The sequence below is a fragment of the Lynx canadensis genome, chromosome E2, assembly GCF_007474595.2.
Source record: "Lynx canadensis isolate LIC74 chromosome E2, mLynCan4.pri.v2, whole genome shotgun sequence".
Lineage (NCBI taxonomy): Eukaryota > Metazoa > Chordata > Mammalia > Carnivora > Felidae > Lynx > Lynx canadensis.
This window is the reverse complement of record NC_044317.1, coordinates 61103118-61123548: the sequence shown is the minus strand read 5'-3', so window position 1 is coordinate 61123548 and position 20431 is coordinate 61103118. Positions and strand designations below refer to the sequence as shown.

The following is a 20431-nucleotide window of genomic DNA, read 5'->3' as shown; positions in this document are numbered from 1 at the left end:
GGCGGAAGTGCGCGCGCTGGGCGTAACGGACTGCAAATCCCAGAAAGCCGCGCGCCGGTGGCGGTTTTTCCCGCGGCGGCGACCGTTGCTCCAGGCGACTGTTCGAGGGTGGAGGTGTTTGTGCGTCGGCGGCTCCCTGGGACTCAGAGTCGGCCGTCTCCCTTTTACGGCGGCTCGTGTTGTGGTTTCGAGTGTGGTTTCCCTTGGGCTGTGCTCTTTGGCGTGCCTCTCCGCTCGGCCCGGGTTAACGTACGCGACTCTGACTCTCCTCAGCCGGCAACCGAGGCCGCGACGCCAGAATGGCGGACGTCTGCGATCTACGTCGAGGGCGGGATTCGCGTCTCAACTGCGCTCGGCCGCATCCTTTCCTCGTCGGCCTTTCCAGCGCCTCGACCTGCTGTGGAAGTGAACGAAGACGCCTGGAAAGGGTCTAGACCCCGCTAAAGCGAGGGAGTCCGCCACCATCCTGGGCCTTTGGCGGAGGCTCGAAGGCAGGCACGGAAAGCTTTTCAGCGACAAGCAGGAGAGGCCTCGGGTGCGCCTTGGATGCACTTTGGCGAGTGTGGAAGTTGGAGACGGGCTAACTAAGCGGGTCATCCTGTCTGGGATGGCTTAGGGAGTATATTTGGCTTTCTCCGGTTGGCCCGAAGTGGGCCAGGGACAAAAAAATAGGTAAGCTGACAGTGACCACGTCCTGAATGTGGGGGCCTGTAGCCGGAGAAGTTGTGGGTCTGTTCTGTTAGGTGTGGTCTGCCCGTTGTTGTGTTTGCAGCCTCACTGCGCAAAGTGGGGCGCAGAGTGTGAGACCTTCCACCTGCTGACCTGCCACAGGAACCTTCCCAGGCCGGCCTGCTGCCGGGAGCCACTCTGGCTCTGCCTGAACGTCGTAAGCTCCTGATTGTTCCCTCGTGTCTGGGGTGCTCTTGTGACCAGCCTTCCTTGCTTGGACTCTTCTGGGCCTGACCTCGTTGGTTGCTTTACCCAACAACAATCAGCTTCTTACTTGAGTATTTCATACTTGTTAACATGACCCTGCAATTTGTAGATTCTTCCAGGAAGTCTGGAATCTGACTTCCAAAGGGAGAGTCTTGATGGGAGTGGGCTCGTGCCTCTTGCTGTGTCACTGAATTAGGCAAAAGCCCTTTGGCCAAGGAGAAACGACAGGTCTGCTGGGGGCTTCTGGGGAAGTGCCCCTCTCAGTAATTGACATAGACCATAGGGTGTCTCCTTTTATTGTCTTTGAACAGCATTGTCTGCACATAATGTGTAGAACCGTACTGCCTGCCAGCACCTTGAAGAGGCCAGCCCAAGGGGCAAAGTCGACATGCTGAGAATGGCAGAGCAGAAAGATGGAAAGAACCAGAGTCACCGAATCAACTAATACTGCCTGTGGCCATCTTGGGACTTTTCCTTATGATACCATAAACGACCTTGTTTATTTTTATTATGGAAAACTTCAAACATACAAGAGTAAGGTGAATAGTGTGATGAAAACCCATACTTCTCTCCATGCATTTACTCAACTTCTTTTACTCACCTCATTCTGTTCTTTAAATTTATCCCCACTTGCTCCCAGCCACCACTGGATTGTTTTGAAGCAGATTCCCTATCATTTCACTCATAAATAACTAAGGTTATCTGTAAAAGATAATGATTTCTGGCAGAATAGGAAAATCCATAAAGACAGTAAATTAGTGGTTGCCTAGGACTGGGGAAGTTTGAGGGAAAATGAGTGACTGCTAAATGGATATTGGTTTCTTTTGGGGGTGATGAAAATGTCCTAAAGTTGATTGCAGTGATGGTTGTAAAACAGTAAAAAACCATTGAATTGTACAGTTTACGTGGGTGTGTGTGAATTATGTTAATAAGGCTGTTTAAAAATCAGTACATAAGGTTGCCAACACCTATTGGAAAAACATATAATGGGGGAAAAAGATGACTTCTGAATACATAACCATAGTCCTTAACACACCTAAAAATATTAGCAAAAGTTCCTTAATATCAAATATCCAGTGTTAATTCCACTTGTGTCCTTTTTTTTTTTTAACATTTTGTTTATTTAAATTAGGATCTGAACAAGATTCACACTTTACATTTGGTTAATGTGTGCTTCAGTCTTATAATTTAGGGATTTGCCCCATATGTGCTTTTTCCTTTTATTTCCATCTGTTGAAACTAGGTAAATTTTCCAAAAGGATTTACTACATTCTGGATTTTGGTGATAGTATCCTTGTGGTGTCATTTCTTGTTCCCTTATTTTCCTGTGAATTGGTAGTTGAACCTTGAGGCTTAATTAGATTCAAGTTTGTTATGCTTGCCAATCCTTCATAAGTGGTGCATGTGTTTTCTTTGGAATCATATCAGAAGGTATGTAATGTCTGGTGCACTTCTGTGATGTTTATTTTGATCAAGGGTTGACAACTTGATCCATTTATTACAGAATTGTCCAGCATTTTTCGCAGAGTGGTTTTCGCAGTCATTGAAGATTGTTGCTTATACCCATTATTACCCGTTATTTTATTAGGAGTTACAAAATGGTTATTTTCTAACTACATCATTTCTTCTGCATCTTTTTGCTGCATCTTCTGCATTCTTCCATAAGGAAAAACTTTCCCTCACAAACATTTTGGTTACTCTAAGGAGGTAGAGTTTATTCAAGAAAAGCAGGATAAATGCTTCATTCTTCGCCTGTGCTTTGAGAAAACAGATATATTAGCATTTTCCAAAGGTAGCCAGTGAGTATGTTTTATATACATGATTTTTAACATATTTTATCTGTTTTAATCTATTACAGTGAATAATTTGGTGCTCCAACTGTCCAAATGTTGGCCACAAGCAGCTCCCTCTATGCTGACTCCTGTGTCCTTTTGACATGATCTCAAGCTTTTGATAACTTCTTTGCTTTCCAGTCAGAGAAGATGTTGCAAGGCTCATTCTGTAAATTTCCTGCCCCAACCCTGGAATTAGGCACTTCTCTGAGGAATCCTGGTTCTTTTTAGTGGGAAATGTCTTTTAGAGACCTGGGCACTAAGAGTACCATTACTACTAGAGTAGTTATTGTTATAAACCTCTTTTTTTTTTTTTTTAATGTTTATTTATTTATTTATTTTTTGAGACAGAGAGAGACAGAGCATGAGCAGGGGAGGGGCAGAGAGAGAGGGAGACACAGAATCTACCTCTTCCTTAGGTAAAGGTCCTATACCACACATGGTCCTGTGATGTACTCTGTTGTTCCCACCTAACCATTTGGCTGGGGAGACCACTCTCTGGCAGCTGCCCTGGGCAGTATTGGGTGGCATGATGGCAGTTCTTCCACCAGGCCCCTAGTGATGCCGTGTAATCTGTGTCCAGCTTTTTGCTATTAAAAATAGTGCTGCAATAGATACTCCTCTGCCTACGTAATTGTGTATTTTTGCCAGTTTATATTTGGAATAGAAGTGAAAGATAAATGTATATGTACTTTTGCCCAATTCCTCTCCCTTGGGATTGTACCTTACTACATTCTACCAGCAATGTATGGGAGGGTTTACAGTCTCATCACCTGAGTGTGGCAAAGTTTGATGCCAAACTTTGACTCTATGTGAATCTGATAGGTAAGAAACAGTATTTCAGTGTAGTTCTAATTGGCGTTTCTCTAATTATGAGTAGAATTTCTCTAATTATGAGCATCTTTTAATATGTTTAAGAGCCATTTCATTTCTTCTGTGAACTGTTCATATTTTGCCCATTTTTCTATAAGGTTGTTAGTCTTTTACTCTAGCTTTAGAAGTTCTTGATTAGCAATGTTAACCTGTAGCTTATATTACAAATTGCAATTTTTCGTTTTGTAATCTTTTTGAAAAAATTTTTAAAGTTTATTTATTTACTGTTACAGCCAGAGCAAGAGAACGTGTATACATGCCAGAGAGGGACAGAGAGAGATGGAGAGAGAATCCCAAGCAGGAGCCGCACTACCAGCACAGAGCCCAACTCGGGGCTTGAACCCATGAACCGCGAAATCAGGACCTGAGCCGAGGTCGAGAGTTGGACCCTCAACTGACCGCGCCACTGAGGCACCCTGTTTGTAATCTTTTTTATATTGCTAATAGTGTTGTGGGTTTCTTTCTCATGTAAAAGTTAATCAAATTTATGAGTTTTTCCTTTATTGCTTCTGGATTTTGATTAATGGATAGGAAATATTCTCAAGTTATGGGGCAATTTACCCATGTTTCTTCTAGTACTTTTATGGTATAGTATGGCAATGTATGAATTCTTAGAATTTATCCTAGTGTATGGTGTGAGGAATGACTTCCGTTTTATCTTTTGTCCTATGGCTCCATAGTTACACTAGCTAAGTAGCTTACATTTTCCTTACTGTTTTGAGGTACCCCTTTTATCATACACTTAAATTTCTACATGCATTTGAGTATTTCTGGATTTTCTGTTCAGTTGATCTGTATATATTCATGTGTCAATATTACAATTTTTAAGTTATGGATGCTTTGTAGTATGTTTTACTATTTAGTAGAGCATACCTCATTGCCCTTCTTTTTCAGGATGATTCTGGCTGTTAACACTTTTTTTATTGTTTAGCTCTTCTAAATTGGTGGAGAGTTGAAAGAGGAGCTATTAATAATAGTAATAACAATACTAATAGATTAAGGGCTTACTGACTGTCAGCCCTGTAAAGCACATATGTATATTAACTCAGTACTCTTCTCAACAGCCCTATAAGATAGACACTTTCTTCCCTGTTGAACAGCTAGAAAAACTGAGGCACAGGGATACCTAGTTGACTCAGTTGGTTAAGTGTCTGACTCTAGATTTTGGTTCAGACTTCAGCTGTCTCTGTTTTGACCTCACACTTTCCAGTAGGGTTCTTCTTTCCAGCTTGTCTCTTGGCTAAGACAGAAGACCCTGATGGCAAAGCATCCCCTGAGGGGAACCAAAACTACCGCCCCCCCCCCCCCCCCATAAGGACTGCCCTGAGCCAGCAAGACCCCACCTGTGATTGACTCCAAGACATTGATTTGACTCCATTGATTTGACTCTCAATATCTACCTGCATGTATCCACCCACCTTTGCCCCACTTTTTCCTTTTATAAACACGGAAATATTCTCATCACTTTGGAGATAGTCTTTGAGACATTAGTCCGCTGTCCCAACTGGTGTTGGCCTCATTGAAATTAATTAATTTTTTTTTTAAACTTTTTTTAATGTTTATTTTTGAGAGACAGAGACAGAGCACAAGTGGGGAAGGAACAAAGAGAGAGAGGGAGACACAGAATCCATAGCAGGCTCCAGGCTCCGAGCTTTCAGCATAGAGCCCGATGCAGGGCTTGAACTCATGAACCACGAGATCATGACCTGAGCTGAAGTCGGACGTTTAACTGACTGAGCCACCCAGGCGCCCCGAAATTAATTCTTTTCTTGTTTCACCACTTGTCTCTCTGCCTTTGGATTTTGTCAGCATTGTGTAGCCAACCCTGGTCTGTTAGGGACCCCTGGAGCCAGGTGTGCTTGCATCCAGGTGCCTGGGCTACAAAAGAAGCTGAGATTTCATGCTGAGTTAAGATGGTTCTTTAGGATAAAAGTCTTTATAACTATAGAGGTTCTTAAGACAAAAGTCTCAGTCCACTGGATTTTTGAATAAAGTCACTTTCCTTACCTCAGTGTCTTGCCTCTCCCCTTATATAGGCCTGTTGTGTGGTGAGCAAAACAAGGTTGGACTTGGATAGAACACCATTTTCCCTCCAGAGCTGGATGTTCTCTTAGGTCCTCTCCAAGAATAACTTACTTTAATTTGGGCTTTCTTCCCCAATTTCTACTCAGAAAGACTTGAGATGGAAGGACAATGGATCCTTAGTCTTTGAACCGTATCCCTGTTTCAGGTGGATAAAGTAATGATAATGGCAACCATATTCAACTAAAAAATAAAAAAAATACTACATAACATCAAATTGCTACTTTTAATTTTGCTCGTGTTACAACACTAAATTTAGTCTACTCTGTTCATCTACTCCCTGGCCCTTTAGGGTACGGTAAAGCTATAGCTGGGGCACATTGACTACATTTATAAGGATTCTGTCTAATATGAGTCCTTTGATGTTCAATAACATGAGAATTCTAGTTAATTTTCCACACTTGGGACACTCATAAGTTTTCTCTCCAGTGTGAGTTCTCTGATGCCTAATAAGAACTCCAGATGAAAGATTTTCCACACTGAAGGTACTCATGCAGTTTCTTTGCAGTATGAATTCTCTGATGAGTAACAAAGTGAGAACTCCCACTGAAGTATTTCCCGCACTGATTACACTCATAAGGCTTCTTTTCAATGTGAATTCTCTGGTGTGAAATAAAGCCAGAGCTCTGAAAAAAATTTCCTATACTGACTACACTCATAAGGCTTCCCTCTATTATGTTTTGTTTGTTTGTTTGTTTTTTGTTTTTTTTGAGAGAGTACGCTTGAGTGTACTCGTGAGCAGGAAGGGGGCAGTGAGAGAGGGAGAGAGGATGCCAAGCAGGCTCCACACTGTCAGCACAGAGCCTGATGTGGGGCTCAAACCCACAAACCATGATCTCATGACCTGAGCCAAAATCTAGAGTTGGATGCTTAACTGACTGAGCCACCCAGGTGCCCATGTTATGCTTTCTTTGATAAATACTAAAATCAAGGATGTGACTGAAAGATTTCCCAGTGATTACAACAGAATAGTTTTTTTTTTTTTAAGTGTGAGACATCCTACCAAAAGCTCTCCCACATTAATGACATTCATGGGGTCTCTCTCCAGTATGAATTAAAGAATGTCTAACAGGTAAGGAGGGCCAACTGAAAGGGTCCCATGTTGATTACATTCATAGTTTTTCTTGGGTATGAGGAGTTCTTTATACAGTTGATTAAACTTAATTGATAAATTTCTTGAAATTGAAGTATTCTTGGATTCCTGAAATAAATTGTTTGGTCATGGTATTGTTCTTTAGATATACTGCTGGATTTGATTAAATATTTTATTTTCAACTCACGTATTTATATTCATAGATGAAGCTGGGTGATACATTTCTTTTTTATACCATCTTTATCAGATGTGAGTATTATGTTATCTTCATTTAATATTTTGTGAAGCTGTTCATTGTGTTGATATGGAATTTTTTTAACAAATTGGAATAGTTTATTCCTTAAAGATAGATTTAAAGTCTGGGGCACCTGGGTGGCTCAGTTGGTTAAGCATTGGACTTTGGCTTAGGTCAGGATGTCATGGTTCGTGGGTTCAGGCCCCACGTTGGGATTTGTGCTAAATATTAAAAAGAAATTTAAAAGAAAGGTTTAAAGTCAGCTATAAACCCTAGGCTTTGTGTCCATGTCACTTCCATGGTAATTATTCTATTGGAGTTTTCTGCTTCTTGTTCACTTTTGTTTATTTATATTAGGAAATTTTCCATATAGTTCTGTATAATAGTCTCATAATTCTTTTAATTGCTTCTGTACCTGTGGTTATCTTCTTTCTCATTTACATTGTAATACTTTTGCTCTCTCAGTCAGGCTTTTGAGAGGTTTATTACCATAACTTTTCTTTCCCTTTGCTCTCCATTTCATTTACTTTGGCTTTAATTTTCATTAACTTGAATAAATTTCTATTTTATTATTTTTGGTTTATTGTACTGTTTCTCCAGTTCCTTAAGGCAAAATATTAATTCCTTAATTTTTGATAATTCTACTTTAATAATACAATTAAGGCTGTAATTTTTCCTGCTATACAGCTGAGCTGTGCACCGTTTATTATGATGCATCATGTTCTCTTTTTTTTTAATTTTTTTTTAATATTTATTTTTGAGAGAGCAAGACAGAGCACAAGTGGCAGAGGAGCAGAGAGAGTGGTGGACACAGAATTCAAAGCAGGCTCCAGTCTCTGAGCTGTCAGCACAGAGCCTGCCGCAGGGCTCGAACTCACTGACTATGATATCATGACTTGAGCCGCAGTCGGACGCTTAACCAACTGAGCCACCCAGGCGCCCCATGTTGTGTTTTCTTTTTTAAGGGAGTTAGTAATCCAATTTTATTTTCTCTTTGGTTCAAATATTTGAAAGTTATTTCTTCATGTCCAGGAAATTAAGATATTTTTGATAATTTTATTATTTACTCATACTTTTATTAATATATGATCAGATAAGTCACCTGTAAAAATTTATACTTTAATATTATTTGTTTGATTAAGCACACATATATTCTTGAAATCATAGGGCACAAAAATCCTATATATACATCTATTAAATTGAACTTGTTAATTTTATTATTCAATTTTTTCATTAGGTTTATTTCATATACTAGATATGTCTCATTCCGAAGGCAGTATATTAAATTCTTTCTCCATAACTGCTTTTTCTTTGCTTTGCTCTAATCAAGTTCTCCTTGTATCTCAAATTGATTTTTGTGTCATTTAAGTGCCATTTTTTAGTTGTATATAGGTTTTAAATTGTTATTTCTTCTTTTAGAGTACCTTGATCACACCAAAATGTCTTTATCCTGATCAACCCTCTAACTTTTAATCCCACTTTGGTTGATTTTAATATTGACACATTTTATTTTGTTTGCTTTTGCAGGTATCACTTTATGTGGCACTTTATTTACTTCCAGTTATTCTTTAACATTTTGGTTTAGAGCATCTCAAATTAGAAAGGTGTGACTGAACTTTTTTTCACCTAATGTAATGGGCTCTGTTTTCTTGGGAGGGGAGGGTCTGCATTTCTTTAGAAAATGTTTGTTTTTAATGTTTATTTTGAGGGGGGTGGTTAGGGACAGAGAGAGGGAGAGAGAATCCCAAGTAGGCTCCATCCTGTCAGCACAGAACCCAAAACAGGGCTCAGTCTTAGGAACCATGAGATCATGATCTGAGGGGAAATCAAGAGTCAGACGCTTAACCAACTGAGCCATGCAGGCGCCCCTATCCTCATCCATTTCTGCAAGTGCAGCTGTCTCTTCCCCCAGAAGTTAGATTTGCACACTTTTCTACCGGACAGCAGTCTTTGTCCCAAGGTCTGAGCTGAGCATTCTACTCACTCATCCAGACTGTTAGACTTTTCCTACCTAATCAATCTCCACATGTCTGTGAGACTGAGAACCATTCCACTAGCACCAAACTAGTTCCCTTCAGGCTGCCAACCCTAGGCAGAGTGCCTGTTCCCACTCCCTCCCCCAGATCCAGTGCTTCCCAGCGAGATATACCATCCCTTTGGGCACAAATCAGCACCCACTGGTGGAAAATTGCAAATCACATATACCCCCTGCATTCGTTTGCTATTACTGCAGAAACAAATTACCACAAAGTTAGTGGCTTAAACAATACAAGTTTATTATTTTAACATTCTGGAGTTCAGAAATCTATCACTGGACTGAAATCAAGGTGTCTCCAGGACTGTGTTCGTTCTGAAGACTCTAGGGAATGAGTCCATTTCCTTGCTTTTTTTTTTTTTAAATTTTTTTTTTTCAACGTTTATTTATTTTTGGGACAGAGAGAGACAGAGCATGAACGGGGGAGGGGCAGAGAGAGAGGGAGACACAGAATCGGAAACAGGCTCCAGGCTCTGAGCCATCAGCCCAGAGCCCGACGCGGGGCTCGAACTCACGGTCCGCGAGATCGTGACCTGGCTGAAGTCGGACGCTTAACCGACTGCGCCACCCAGGCGCCCCATTTCCTTGCTTTTTCCAGCCTCTAGAGGCCACTCACATTCCTTGTCTTATGGCCATGTATCACTCCAATCGCTGCTTTTGTCATATCTTCCTCTCTTATTTGGATCCTACTGTCTCCTTATAACGACCCTTGTGATGACATTGGGCCTATGGGGATAATCCGGGATAATCTCACTATTTCAAAATCCTAACATAATCACATCTGCAAAGTCCCTCTGGCCATGTGAAGCACTATTTTCACAGGTTCTGGGGCCTAGCAGTAGACATATGTGGGGGTCATCACTCTGCCTCCCCAAATCCCCCAGGAGATTCAGGCATACTGAGGCCCAGTGGCAAACTTTTGAGTGTAATGGCGGGTGCTGCTGATAATGAATTATGTGTGGCTGGGAAAAGATGGGAGACCACCAGCTGCATATATTCAAATTCTGCATCATCTCATCCTACTTTAAGGAAAGTGGGAACTCTTCCATTCACTTCAGAGATAAATTTCTCAGCTTCTAAAGCAGCCAACTGGATTTCAAATTTGGATGTTAAAGTGTCCATAGCCTTGCAGTTAGTGATCCCAAACCTCAGGGCCCCAGATGAGTTACTGGGCAAGCCTACCCTCATCTGTTCACCTCCTCTGAAGGGATGATTTCTCCTCTCCTCATTCACTACCCAACATCTTGCAGCCTGGTCACAGTTTCAGCTGACACCACCATTTCTCATTTCGCTGAGGAAACAAGTCCTCAGCATCCTTTATGACCTCATTTCATGGAAGTTACATGGTGTAACTTCTGCTGACCCTATTGGTGGAAGCAGTCACAAGCCCAGCCACATTCTAGGAATGGAGGAAAGGCAAAGAGTCTGTGGCCATATTTGAAACTGCCATAGATGTGAAAGCAGTCAGCACACCTCCTTCAGTGACCATCTTCTGGCAACAAAACTGTATGGCATTTCAGGATTAAGTGATCTCATTTGAGCACATGGCTGTGGCATTCCCCAGTGGACACTGGGCATCATGGTGAGGCCACTCCCCCAAGTAAATGGACATCCCTACATCATCAGTACTTGGAGAAGGAGCTGCTGATGTTCTCCTGTTAAAGATCTCCAACTGTGTAGTGGGAGGGCAGTGGGGTCCTGGCAAGTTCTTCAGCCCCAAATGTTTCATCTCTCAAAGAAGCTACCATGTAGATGTGATATAGCAGTCATGAGCCCTGTGCCTGATGCATGAAAAGCAATACGACAGCTAGTGTGCCATCACCATTCCCCAGGCACCTGGCCTCTGGGCTTCTCTAGTCTGTCTCCAGGGGCTGTTCACTCCTGTAGAGAAAGGAGTGAAACACGCTCACTCCAGATGGCATGACTGTGCCTCACCCTTGTCAGTGTTATGACCCCAAGGGCTCTGAAGGGGTGTGCCCTGTAGCAGTCAACTAATATCTGATGAGCAGAAGTTTAACATCTGACCCAGAGTCTTAGGACATAGTTTGAAATCTTATGTACAACTTGAGAGAGCAGAGGTAGAGTCATGGAGCAAGGACTGGATGGGTTGCAGGTTACAGGCTGTGTGACCTGGAGAAAGGATTTTAATCTATCATCTCATGTAAAATGTGAAACATGGGCACCAACATGAACATTTCTGGGAAGCTCCCCACCCCCCCTTGCCGGGGGTTTCCCTCCCTCTAGGCCTCCAATGGTTGGTTGCTTAAGATGACCATTCCCTGAATCGAACATTCCCTGCATCCTGATGATGCTCTGAGGATCAGGGTTAGGATGACCCACTCATCCTAACTCATTTGGAATCTTGGGCCAGAGGGACTGTGGCCTTTTGCAGAGTCTGCTAGAACTGGTCTGACAATCTCCTTCACTTTGTTTTAACACTGCTTATTTTAAGTATCAAATTATTAATGAAAGAAATTTAATAGGTGGAAAAAAACCCAGAGATTTCTATCACAGAAATATATAGTTTATTTATCTTTGTTCTCTTTTAGTCCTTGTCCATATGCATAAATACCACAAATATAATATCAGTGCACAGACTTTTTGGTACCTGGCTTTTTAAACTTACATTATAAACATGGTCAGGTTTCACTAGTATCACTTTTAATGACCAAATGAGCAAACAAATTATAACAGCAAATCAAGTGAGTGAAAAATTAAATGTTTTTCCAACTTATATTCACTAGCAACAACTCCCCACCAGTTTTCTCATTTACTTGTGTGCAGGGTGGTCTCCCTGGTTGTCCTTTGGTCTTGAGAACGTCATCACTCAGTGCTGCTTTTCATATTCAGTTCCAAATGCCAACCACGCCCGTTCGTGTTACATTGCAGGATCAGGCTGAAAAGGCCATGTGTCTTCAACCGGCTCAGCTTGAGGGCTATGAGGTAGGCTGTTTCTTCTTGCATTTCACCCCACTGTGCGTCTTCTGATGCCCAATGAGGTGCGAGCTCTGGGTGAAGGCCTTTCCACATTTGCTGCACATGTAGGGGCGCTCCCCCGTGTGCGTTCTCTGGTGCCGGATGAGATGGGAGCTCTGGCGGAAGGCTTTTCCACAGTCCTGACACTGGTAGGGCTTGGCTCCGGTGTGAGTCCGCAAGTGCTGAGAGATGGCCGAGCGGTCATTGAAGGTCCGCCCACACTCGTGACACTCGAAAGGCCTCTCTCCGGTGTGGACTCTCTGATGTTGTGTGAGGGAGGAGCTCTGAACAAACGCCTTCCCGCAGTCCTGACACACGTAGGGCTTCTCCCCTGTGTGGATTTTTTTATGTACAGAGAAATATCTTGGATTCCGGAACGTTTTGCCACATTCACTGCATCGGCAAACTTGGCTCCCTTTGTGAATTCTTGTGAACGTAATCTGCTGAGTGCTCCGGCTGAAGGCTCTCCCACAACCACTGTTTTCTCTGGCTTTTTCCCCTTTGTGGCCCTTCTGATGAATTTTTACACATGGACCACGCGTCACCTTCTTAACCCGCGAGCCACGCTTGCGCAAGCGTTTCCTGGGCAGAGTTTTCTGGAGTGAAATAGGGCTGGTGACAAGGCCAGTGTTTGCCTGGGACTGGGGGCTTTTCTGAGGGAGGGTTTCTTCCTGAGTGAGCTCCACTTGCTTCAGTGCTGTGTCCAAGACTTCCTGGGTCCCACCCTGCAAGATGTCTCTTGAGGTAGAGGACCAGGTGTCATCCCTTGAGAATTCTTCCATTTTTAGGTCAGGGGCTGGTTCTTCCTCAGGGATGTCAGACTTTGGAGTTAACTCTTTACTTTCCAGTGTAGTCTCCCACCCTGAAAGAACCCAAAAGATACAGATACTATAGAGAGGAAGTGGTAAAAGGGGCTATCAGTATGACATCATCAAGTATTCAGAAGCTGGGTGTTTTTTTGTTTTTGTTTTCCAGGTACCGTCACGCGACCTGGGGAGACTACGGAAAGAAGTGAAGTAGCAAAGAGGGGAACACCGAGCTTGGCAGTCAGGGATGGGGCAAGAACAGGGAGCACTCTCCCAGCTCTCTGACTCCTCATATGCCTTCAAGGTGGGCGGTAAGTCAGTCTTTCCCTGGGCCTGAGCCTCCACTGTCCACACAATGCCCACCCCTTGAGGTCCATAGGACCAGTTGAAAGCATGGATGGTGCAAGGAACTCTTGTCAGCATGTCCAGTGCTCACACTGGGCCCAGAGAAGGTGCAGGCCCCAACTCAGGGCCCCTGAGGTTCCCAGTCCCAGAAGGGTGGAGTGGCCAGCACAGGCACAGCCTTACCCACAGACACCAGGTGTCCAAAGGTTTCTAACATCACGTCGTGGTACTCGGTCCTCTGCATCGGGTCCAGCAGCCCCCACTCTTCCTTGCTGAAGTCCACAGCCACATCGAGGAAGGTCACTGGTTCCTGCAATATCACTCTGTCTGATCAGCAGGAGGGTCATCAACAGGAACAGATGACCAGGGCCTCCCAACAGAGTCTGCTGTGCTGAGGACACCCCTGCTTTGGAGTTTGCTCAGAAACACTGACTTGGGCCCATAAGAGGCCCAGTGGGTCCCCTATCACAAACCCAGAGTCTGGGGCCCAGGCTGGAGGCAGAATCTACTTCACTAAGAGCTACAAACGCCATAAGCAAACTGCCTCCCTTGTACCCCGGCCTATGTGCAGCTCATCCTTTCTGTGCAACTTCCCACAGAAGACTGCCCCTCAGACCAGCCCTGCCTGCTAGGCACACTCCCTTCTTCTGGGAACAGCCCCTCTGCCTGTGAAGGAACCATCCCTGCCTTTGTGGATGGTGGCTGCCAGAGGGTGGTGTGTCCAGAGGCGGTGCCAAGATCAGTCCTTTCTGGGGAGCTGGCCAAAACTCTGGCAGGAAGAGGCCTCCCCATGGCACTCTGCCTGGATCTGTGGGGGCTTTTACCCACCAGGGGCAGAGCCTGCTTGAGGAGGAATGGGAGAAAGCAGAGCCATGAGACCAGGACTGGAGACACATTCCTCTCTCATCACCTGGAAGCCCCTGAACACAGTCTTGCCTGAAGCCTATCACAGACCACTCATTACATGAGAGCCAGTAAATTCACCCTATGGTTGAACCAGTTGTGAGCCATCTGCAGCAGAAAGAGTCCTGACCAATACCACACATCATTCTGTCATATTCTCTGAGCCTCAACAGTCGGCAAGACACGGCCAGTGCTTTCATCTATGCCCCAGCTCTGGGATATTTTGAGGCAAATTCCAGATATTTTTTCCATCATCAACACCTAAGTATGCATTTCTGAAGGACAAGGGCTCTCTTGTTCTAACACAAATTCAGATGTGGTCTGCATGTCCCTACCTGGGGCTCCCAAGCATCTATAAACACTTGGCCCCTCCCTTCTCCTCCAGATTTCTTGCCTCCCAGTCCCTGTGCCCTTTCTTGGTCTCCACAGCAGCAACAAGGCAGCCCAGCCCTTCGGGCTCAGAAACTCTGAAAGGTCTGCCCTGTGGGAGGCTGGGAGGTAGGGGGAAGGTCACCTCATAGGGGACACTGTGACCAGAGAACAAAAGGGTGACACCCCCCACTCACCTCAGGTGGCGCCTTTGCCGGCCAGGTGGTCATGTTCTCCTCCTTCTCTTCCTGAGGAGCTGTGGTCTCAAGAGAGCAGGTGGGGTCCTGGGCAGGTAATGCTGTGGGGAGACACCAGCACAGGGGATCAGCCGGATGTGGTGCCACTTCCAGGATGGGGCAGTGATACCCACGTCTCTCTCTGGGACCCCTGCGGCCAGTGCGCACATCATATCTGCTGTTACTGCTGTGAGGGCATCTGTGCCCACCCTTTCTTGCCACCAGCTCAAGTCCCCACTCTGGCTCCTCTTCACAGCCTGTGCCCAAATCTCCACACCTGGTTAGCTCAAGATGCATCACCCTAAGGGTGACTGTAGGGCACCAATGTCCCCATTGCTGAGACCCCTGGCCCCACTGCCTCCCTCTCCAAGGACTGTCCCGGATCCTGTCCCTCCTCTGAGACGGCTGCCTCATCTCTCCATTTGCCTCAACAGCTGGCCTCACACTGTTCCTCAGAAGCAAAGACCCCTTTTCTAGCCTCCGAGTATGTTGCCTCTTTACCTTCCTTGTCCTCTTCCTCTTTGCCTTCTTCCATGGACTTCCTCTGACCCCCGGGACTGGACCCACTCTCATAACACACACCCATCTAGATGAGAATTTTATCAAGTTTCCTCCACCTTCGAAAACCATTCTGCCTGGACTTCCAGCCCCTCTTAACCACAGCTCCTTCATGCCTGACTCTCCTCATCTATTGCTGCCTGGTACATGGTCTTCTGTAAGGATGATTCCACCCCTGCTCTCAAGGGGGAAACACGATGTGACCCATTCTGGCCCACCAGTCTGCCACCTCCTCCTGGCCACAATAATTAAATCTGAGATGAATACAGGGCACAGAGCTAGACAAGCAGAGCCAAAGAGGCTTTTGTTAGAACATTTCCGTGCAGGGAGGCTCCCTACGGAGACATCCTGCCTGTGAGTGAAGCTAACGGAGGCCAGCAGAAGTATGATAGCAGAGAGAGAATGAGTCCTGAGAATACTACAGGAGCCCCTGGGTCCACCCGTGCCTGAAGCTAGATCACCCTGGGACTTTTTCAGTAAATTCTCCTCCCCTGGCATTCACGACTGAGAGTCGCAACTAACTCGCTGATAATGAATGTAGGATTCTCAGGGTTCTCTGGAAGGCCTCTCTTCCTGCCATCCACTATAATATGAATTGATTTCATTCACCCCCAAGGTGTGAAATGTAGGACAGACTGGCTTTTGTCTTAGGGGCTTCCCAACTGTCTCCTTGGCACCTCTATCAGTTTCCTATTACTGCTCTAACAAATTGCCACAATGGTGCCTAAAAGCAAAGTTGCTTTCCTATGATTATGGATATCAGGTCTGACGCCAGCCTCACTGCACTACAATCAAGCTGGTGGCAGGGCTACCTTCCTTCTGAGGCTCTAGGGGAAAATATGTTTGTCACCTTTGCCGGTTTCTGGAGGCCAACTAAAATACCTAGCGCCCAGCCCTTCTTCGTGTCTTCCCTGCCCTGAACTCTCGTGTCTGCCCCATCCAAATAACACAGTATAATCTCCCCACCTCAAAATCTTCAATTTAATAAACTGCATCTGCAAAGTCAATTTTGCTGTATGAGGTTACATATTCGGGTGAGCAAGTGCTCCATGGCACTCAGCCTGACAAATCAAATTTCATGGAATCTCACCCCCAAACGTACTCCCATCCCAGCCCCCCACCGCTGTCAGTCCTGCCCAAGCCACCACACCTCTCGGTGGGCATGGTAACAGCTCTGGGTGGCCAATCTGATTCTCATTTTGCCCTTGTTTTTTGCCCATCAACCACTGCAAACTGCAACCTGGTAAATCTTTTTTTTTTTTTTTTTAAGGTTTATTTATTTATTTTGAAAGAGAAAGACAGCACAAGAGCACAAGCAGGTAAGGGGCAGAGAGAAAGAGAGAAAATCCCAAGGACGCTCCGTGCCATCAGCACAGAGCCTGATGCAGAGCTTGAACTCAAGAACCATGAGATCATGACCTGAGCTGAGATCAAGTCAGATGCTTAACCGATTGAGCCGCCTGGGTGCCCCCTGTAAGGGTTAATTTGTAGTGTAGGGCTAACATCTAGCTTGAAAAAATAACAGCTTTGTTCTGACACTGAAGGTCAAGAGATAACAGCCTTGCTTTACTCTTGTAAATTATGCTCCTCCGTACTCTTGTAAATCACTCTTCACCAACGAAGGAAACAAAAGCTCAAAGAAAAGAGCATCAGAGGCAAGGTCAAGGAGATCCACTGGTTGCAACTAAGCGGCAGAAAGTCTAAAATAATCACCTCATCTGGCAACTGTTTCTAACTCATCTGGGAACTGTTTCTCTGTTCTGTTCCCAGGTGATGATAAAACGATGTGATCGGCCATAAAATTATCAAGAGTGTTGGTCCCGATCGGTCGGCCTTGCCTCTCATTGCAATGAACTTTGTTGTGACTGTCACTGGTGCCCGTAGCATTCAGTTTCAGGAGTCGTGTGGATGCAACATTTGGTGCATTGGCCGGGAAAGTTAAAGTTCTGAAACAGGGCACTTTCCCCGGATTGCTCTGCCGACCCGTGGGAGGAAGCTCGGGATTGGGAGAGGTAAGGAATTCTTGGGGCGCGCCATTTGAATGACTCAGGAGGGTCTGCCTGATGCGGCTATAGAACCAGAATCAGGGATCCTACCGGGACGCCGGTGGACCCCATTAGGTTTGGTTTTTGTCAAGAAGGATCCTATTTTCAGGTGGCTGCGACGGCCTACTGGCCTTGAGATCTCGAACTTGTGTTTTCTTCGTGTCTTAATTGTCTTCTTCCTGTTGACTGGCTGTGCGTCCTTGTCAGTTTTGCCTACCTTTGTCATCGGTCAGAATCAGACTACCCCCACCCCGCTGAGTCTCATACTAACCCATTTCCAGGACTATAGGAGAGCTGCCTCAGTTTTCGGCCTCCACATTAAGAAGCCAGTCCTTCGAACTCTGCGAGGTGGAATGGACCAGCTTTCAGGTCAAATGGCCTCCACAGGGGACCTTTAACCTTACTTTGATATATAAGGTTCGTGATATTATCTTTTCTAGGCACGAAGACCAAATCCCATACATTGGGGCACGGAGAACCCTCATCGAAAAACCTCCAGATTGGTTAAAACTTCTTCCCCTTCCCCCTCACCTCCCTAAAGTACAGGCTTTGCCCCTCAAAGGTCGCCCATCTGGAGCTCAGAGTAAGAATCTTGACGAGACTAAGCGGCCGCCCTCTCTATCACCTGCACCGGAGGGGGGTAAAAAAAAAGGAACTTACCACCCACCGCCCTATAGTTCTCGCCCAAAGAATACAGGTCAAGATGCTTCAGATCTGGAGACAAGCCCGAGTCAGGACACTCCCCTGAGCCCGTCTCACACCCGGTCAGGGACTCCCTTCCATCCCCCTCCCGCTGCCCTATCCCTTCTTCCAAGGCCACCCCTGCACCCCTGCAGGGTGATGTCCGACCCTTTATGACTTATGTACCCTTCTCCACTAGTGACCTTTATAACTGGAAGCTTCAAAACCCCTCGTTCTCAGAGAAACCCCAAGCATTAATTTCTCTTCTTGAAACTCTATTTGTGACCCATCTGCCAACCTAGGATGACTGCCAGCAGCTCTTGCAGGTTCTCTTCACCACTGAGGAGCGGGATAAGATCCGTCGCGAGGCCCGGAAATTAGTGATGGGGCCAAACGGGCAACCCACCGAGGATCCCGCTGGATTCAAGGAAGTTTTTCCTTCCTCGCATCCTGAAAATTGGGACCCAAACGCTCCTCACGGTAGGCGATCATTGACCCTATTTCACCAGACTCTACCGGGAGGTCTCTGAGCGGCCGCCCGCCGGCCCACAAACATGTCTAAGGTAACAGAAGTAATTCAGGGGACCGAGGAAAGCCCCTCAGCCTTCTTAGAAAGGCTCACGGAGGTGTACCGCACCTTTACCCCTGTAGGCCCTGAGGCACCTAAAAATAGAAGGGCATTAAATCTGGCCTTCGTCTTACAGGCAGCCCCAGACTTATAAATGGACATTCATCCCACTGTACCCAATCCTTATACTCTCCTTAGTTTGCTTCCCCCTTCTCAGGCGTATTATACAGTTCTGGACTTAAAAGATGCCTTCTTTGCCATCCCGCTGGCCCCACAAAGCCAGCCACTATTTGCATTTGAATGGACTGATCCTGAAAAGGGACAGCTCACCTGGAGCAAATCCCCCAAAGATTTAAAAATTCTCTTCTTTTTAATGACGCCCTGCACCAGGATTTAGAGCCATTTCGAATCTCCAACCCGCAGGTAACCCTATTGGAATATGTTGAGGATATCTTGTTGGCGGCCCCCTCTCATTTAGAATGCCTGAGTGCCACCAGAGAACCCTTGAGTCTTTTGCAAAAACTGGGGTACTGAGTGTCAGCCAGAAAAGCGCAGATCTGTCGGACTGCAGTGACCTATTTAAGTTACAACCTTCAAAAGGGAAGTGCTATCTCGGTGAACAAAGAATTCGGGCTATACTCGATATTCCTCAGCCTAAAACTCGCAAACAAGTTCGCGAGTTCTGGGGGCAGCAGGCTACTGCAGAGTATGGATAACTGGTTTTGCTGAACTGGCAGCCCCTTTGTACGCCACTCTCAAGGGGTCTCCGGAGTCCTTCACGTGGGGGGGGAGACTCAAACTAAAGCCTTCCAAGCCTTACGAGAGGCTCTCATGACCCCACCGGCCTCGGCCCTGCCAGATCCCACCAAGCCATTCCATTTGTTTGTAGCCGAAAAGGGGGGGGGGGGGGTAGCGGAGGGAGTTCTGACTCGGCGCCTGGGACCTTGGCGCCGACCGGTGGCCTATTTATCCAAGCGGCTGGACCCAGTAGCTTCCGGGTGGCCCCCACGCGTTCGACAAATTGCCACCACCGCGCTCTTAGTTGAAGACGCAAACTAACCTTGAGGCAGGCACTGTCTGTCACCGGGCCCCACGAAGTGGAGGCTTTACTGCGGGCTCCCCCAGAGCGACGGCTGTCAAATGCTCGGATTACCCAATATCAAGTGTTGCTACTCGACCAGACCCGAATACGTTTTTGTGCCCCCGCAGCCTGAAACCCAGCCACTCTGCTGCCCGTAGGACAAGGTCCCCCTCTGCACTCCTGCCCAGAAACCTTGGCGATGATCTCGTCCCTCCGCTCCGCTCTTACGGACGTTCCCTTACAGGACCCTGATATCAGCACGTTTTCAGGCGGCAGTAGTTTTGTGTTTCAAGGGCAAAGGCACGCCGGCGCCGCAGTGACGACGGACCGCGAGGTTTTGTGGCAACAGACCCTTCCCCCGGGAACTCCAGCCCAGCACGCAGAGCTCATCACTCTAACAAAAGCCCTCCAACTCAGAAGAAACAAGCAGTTCATATTTATACAGACAGCCGCTATGCTTTTGCAACCGCGCATGTATACGGATCCATTTATCAAGAGCGCGGTCTCCTCACGGCGGAAGGCAAGGCCATCAAAACTAAAGCTGAAATTTTAGATCTTCTAGCAGCCATCTGGGAACCTGAGAGGCTGGCGATCATTCACTGCCCGGGACGTCAGAAAGGCGACTCCCTAGAAGCAGTTGGAAACCGCCTGGCTGATGCAGCAGCCCGAGAAGCTGCCCCAACTAAAAGTAAAAGTGCCTTGGAGCTACCGATCTTGACCGAGGGAGCCCAGTTACACTCCTAAAGATTTGGAGTGGGTTTCAAGAAAAGGGGGAAG

The 20431-nt window shown here is 46.1% G+C and overlaps 1 protein-coding gene and 2 long non-coding RNA genes across 8 annotated transcripts in view; 2 read left to right on the top strand and 1 right to left on the bottom strand.

Annotated features, from left to right (window-relative positions):
* The first annotated feature begins 47 nt into the window (after nt 1–47).
* Nucleotides 48–17091, top strand: LOC115502317. 3 transcript variants are annotated; one of them, XR_003965039.1, is made up of 5 exons: nt 48–672; nt 3875–4059; nt 11871–12029; nt 13038–13179; nt 17050–17091. It is a non-coding gene; the product is annotated as an uncharacterized LOC115502317 (long non-coding RNA). The 3 variants fall into 3 exon arrangements; XR_003965043.1 differs by having other exon boundaries at nt 13038–13172; nt 17050–17089; XR_003965040.1 differs by lacking the exon at nt 17050–17091 and adding an exon at nt 16550–16591.
* The window catches only part of ZNF274 (zinc finger protein 274), a 30642-nt gene continuing 21805 nt past the window's right edge, over nt 11595–20431 (bottom strand). For all 4 annotated transcript variants that reach the window (XM_030297495.1, XM_030297497.1, XM_030297496.1 and 1 more), the window contains 3 exons: nt 14683–14783; nt 13397–13523; nt 11595–12924 (listed from right to left, as the gene is read on the bottom strand). In XM_030297495.1, coding sequence (XP_030153355.1) covers nt 12023–12924; nt 13397–13523; nt 14683–14783 — 1130 coding nt within the window. In that variant the 3' untranslated portion in view covers nt 11595–12022. The remainder of the gene's footprint in view (nt 12925–13396; nt 13524–14682; nt 14784–20431) is intronic.
* Nucleotides 17119–19626, top strand: LOC116737775. Its single transcript, XR_004342941.1, has 2 exons — nt 17119–18485; nt 18997–19626. It is a non-coding gene; the product is annotated as an uncharacterized LOC116737775 (long non-coding RNA).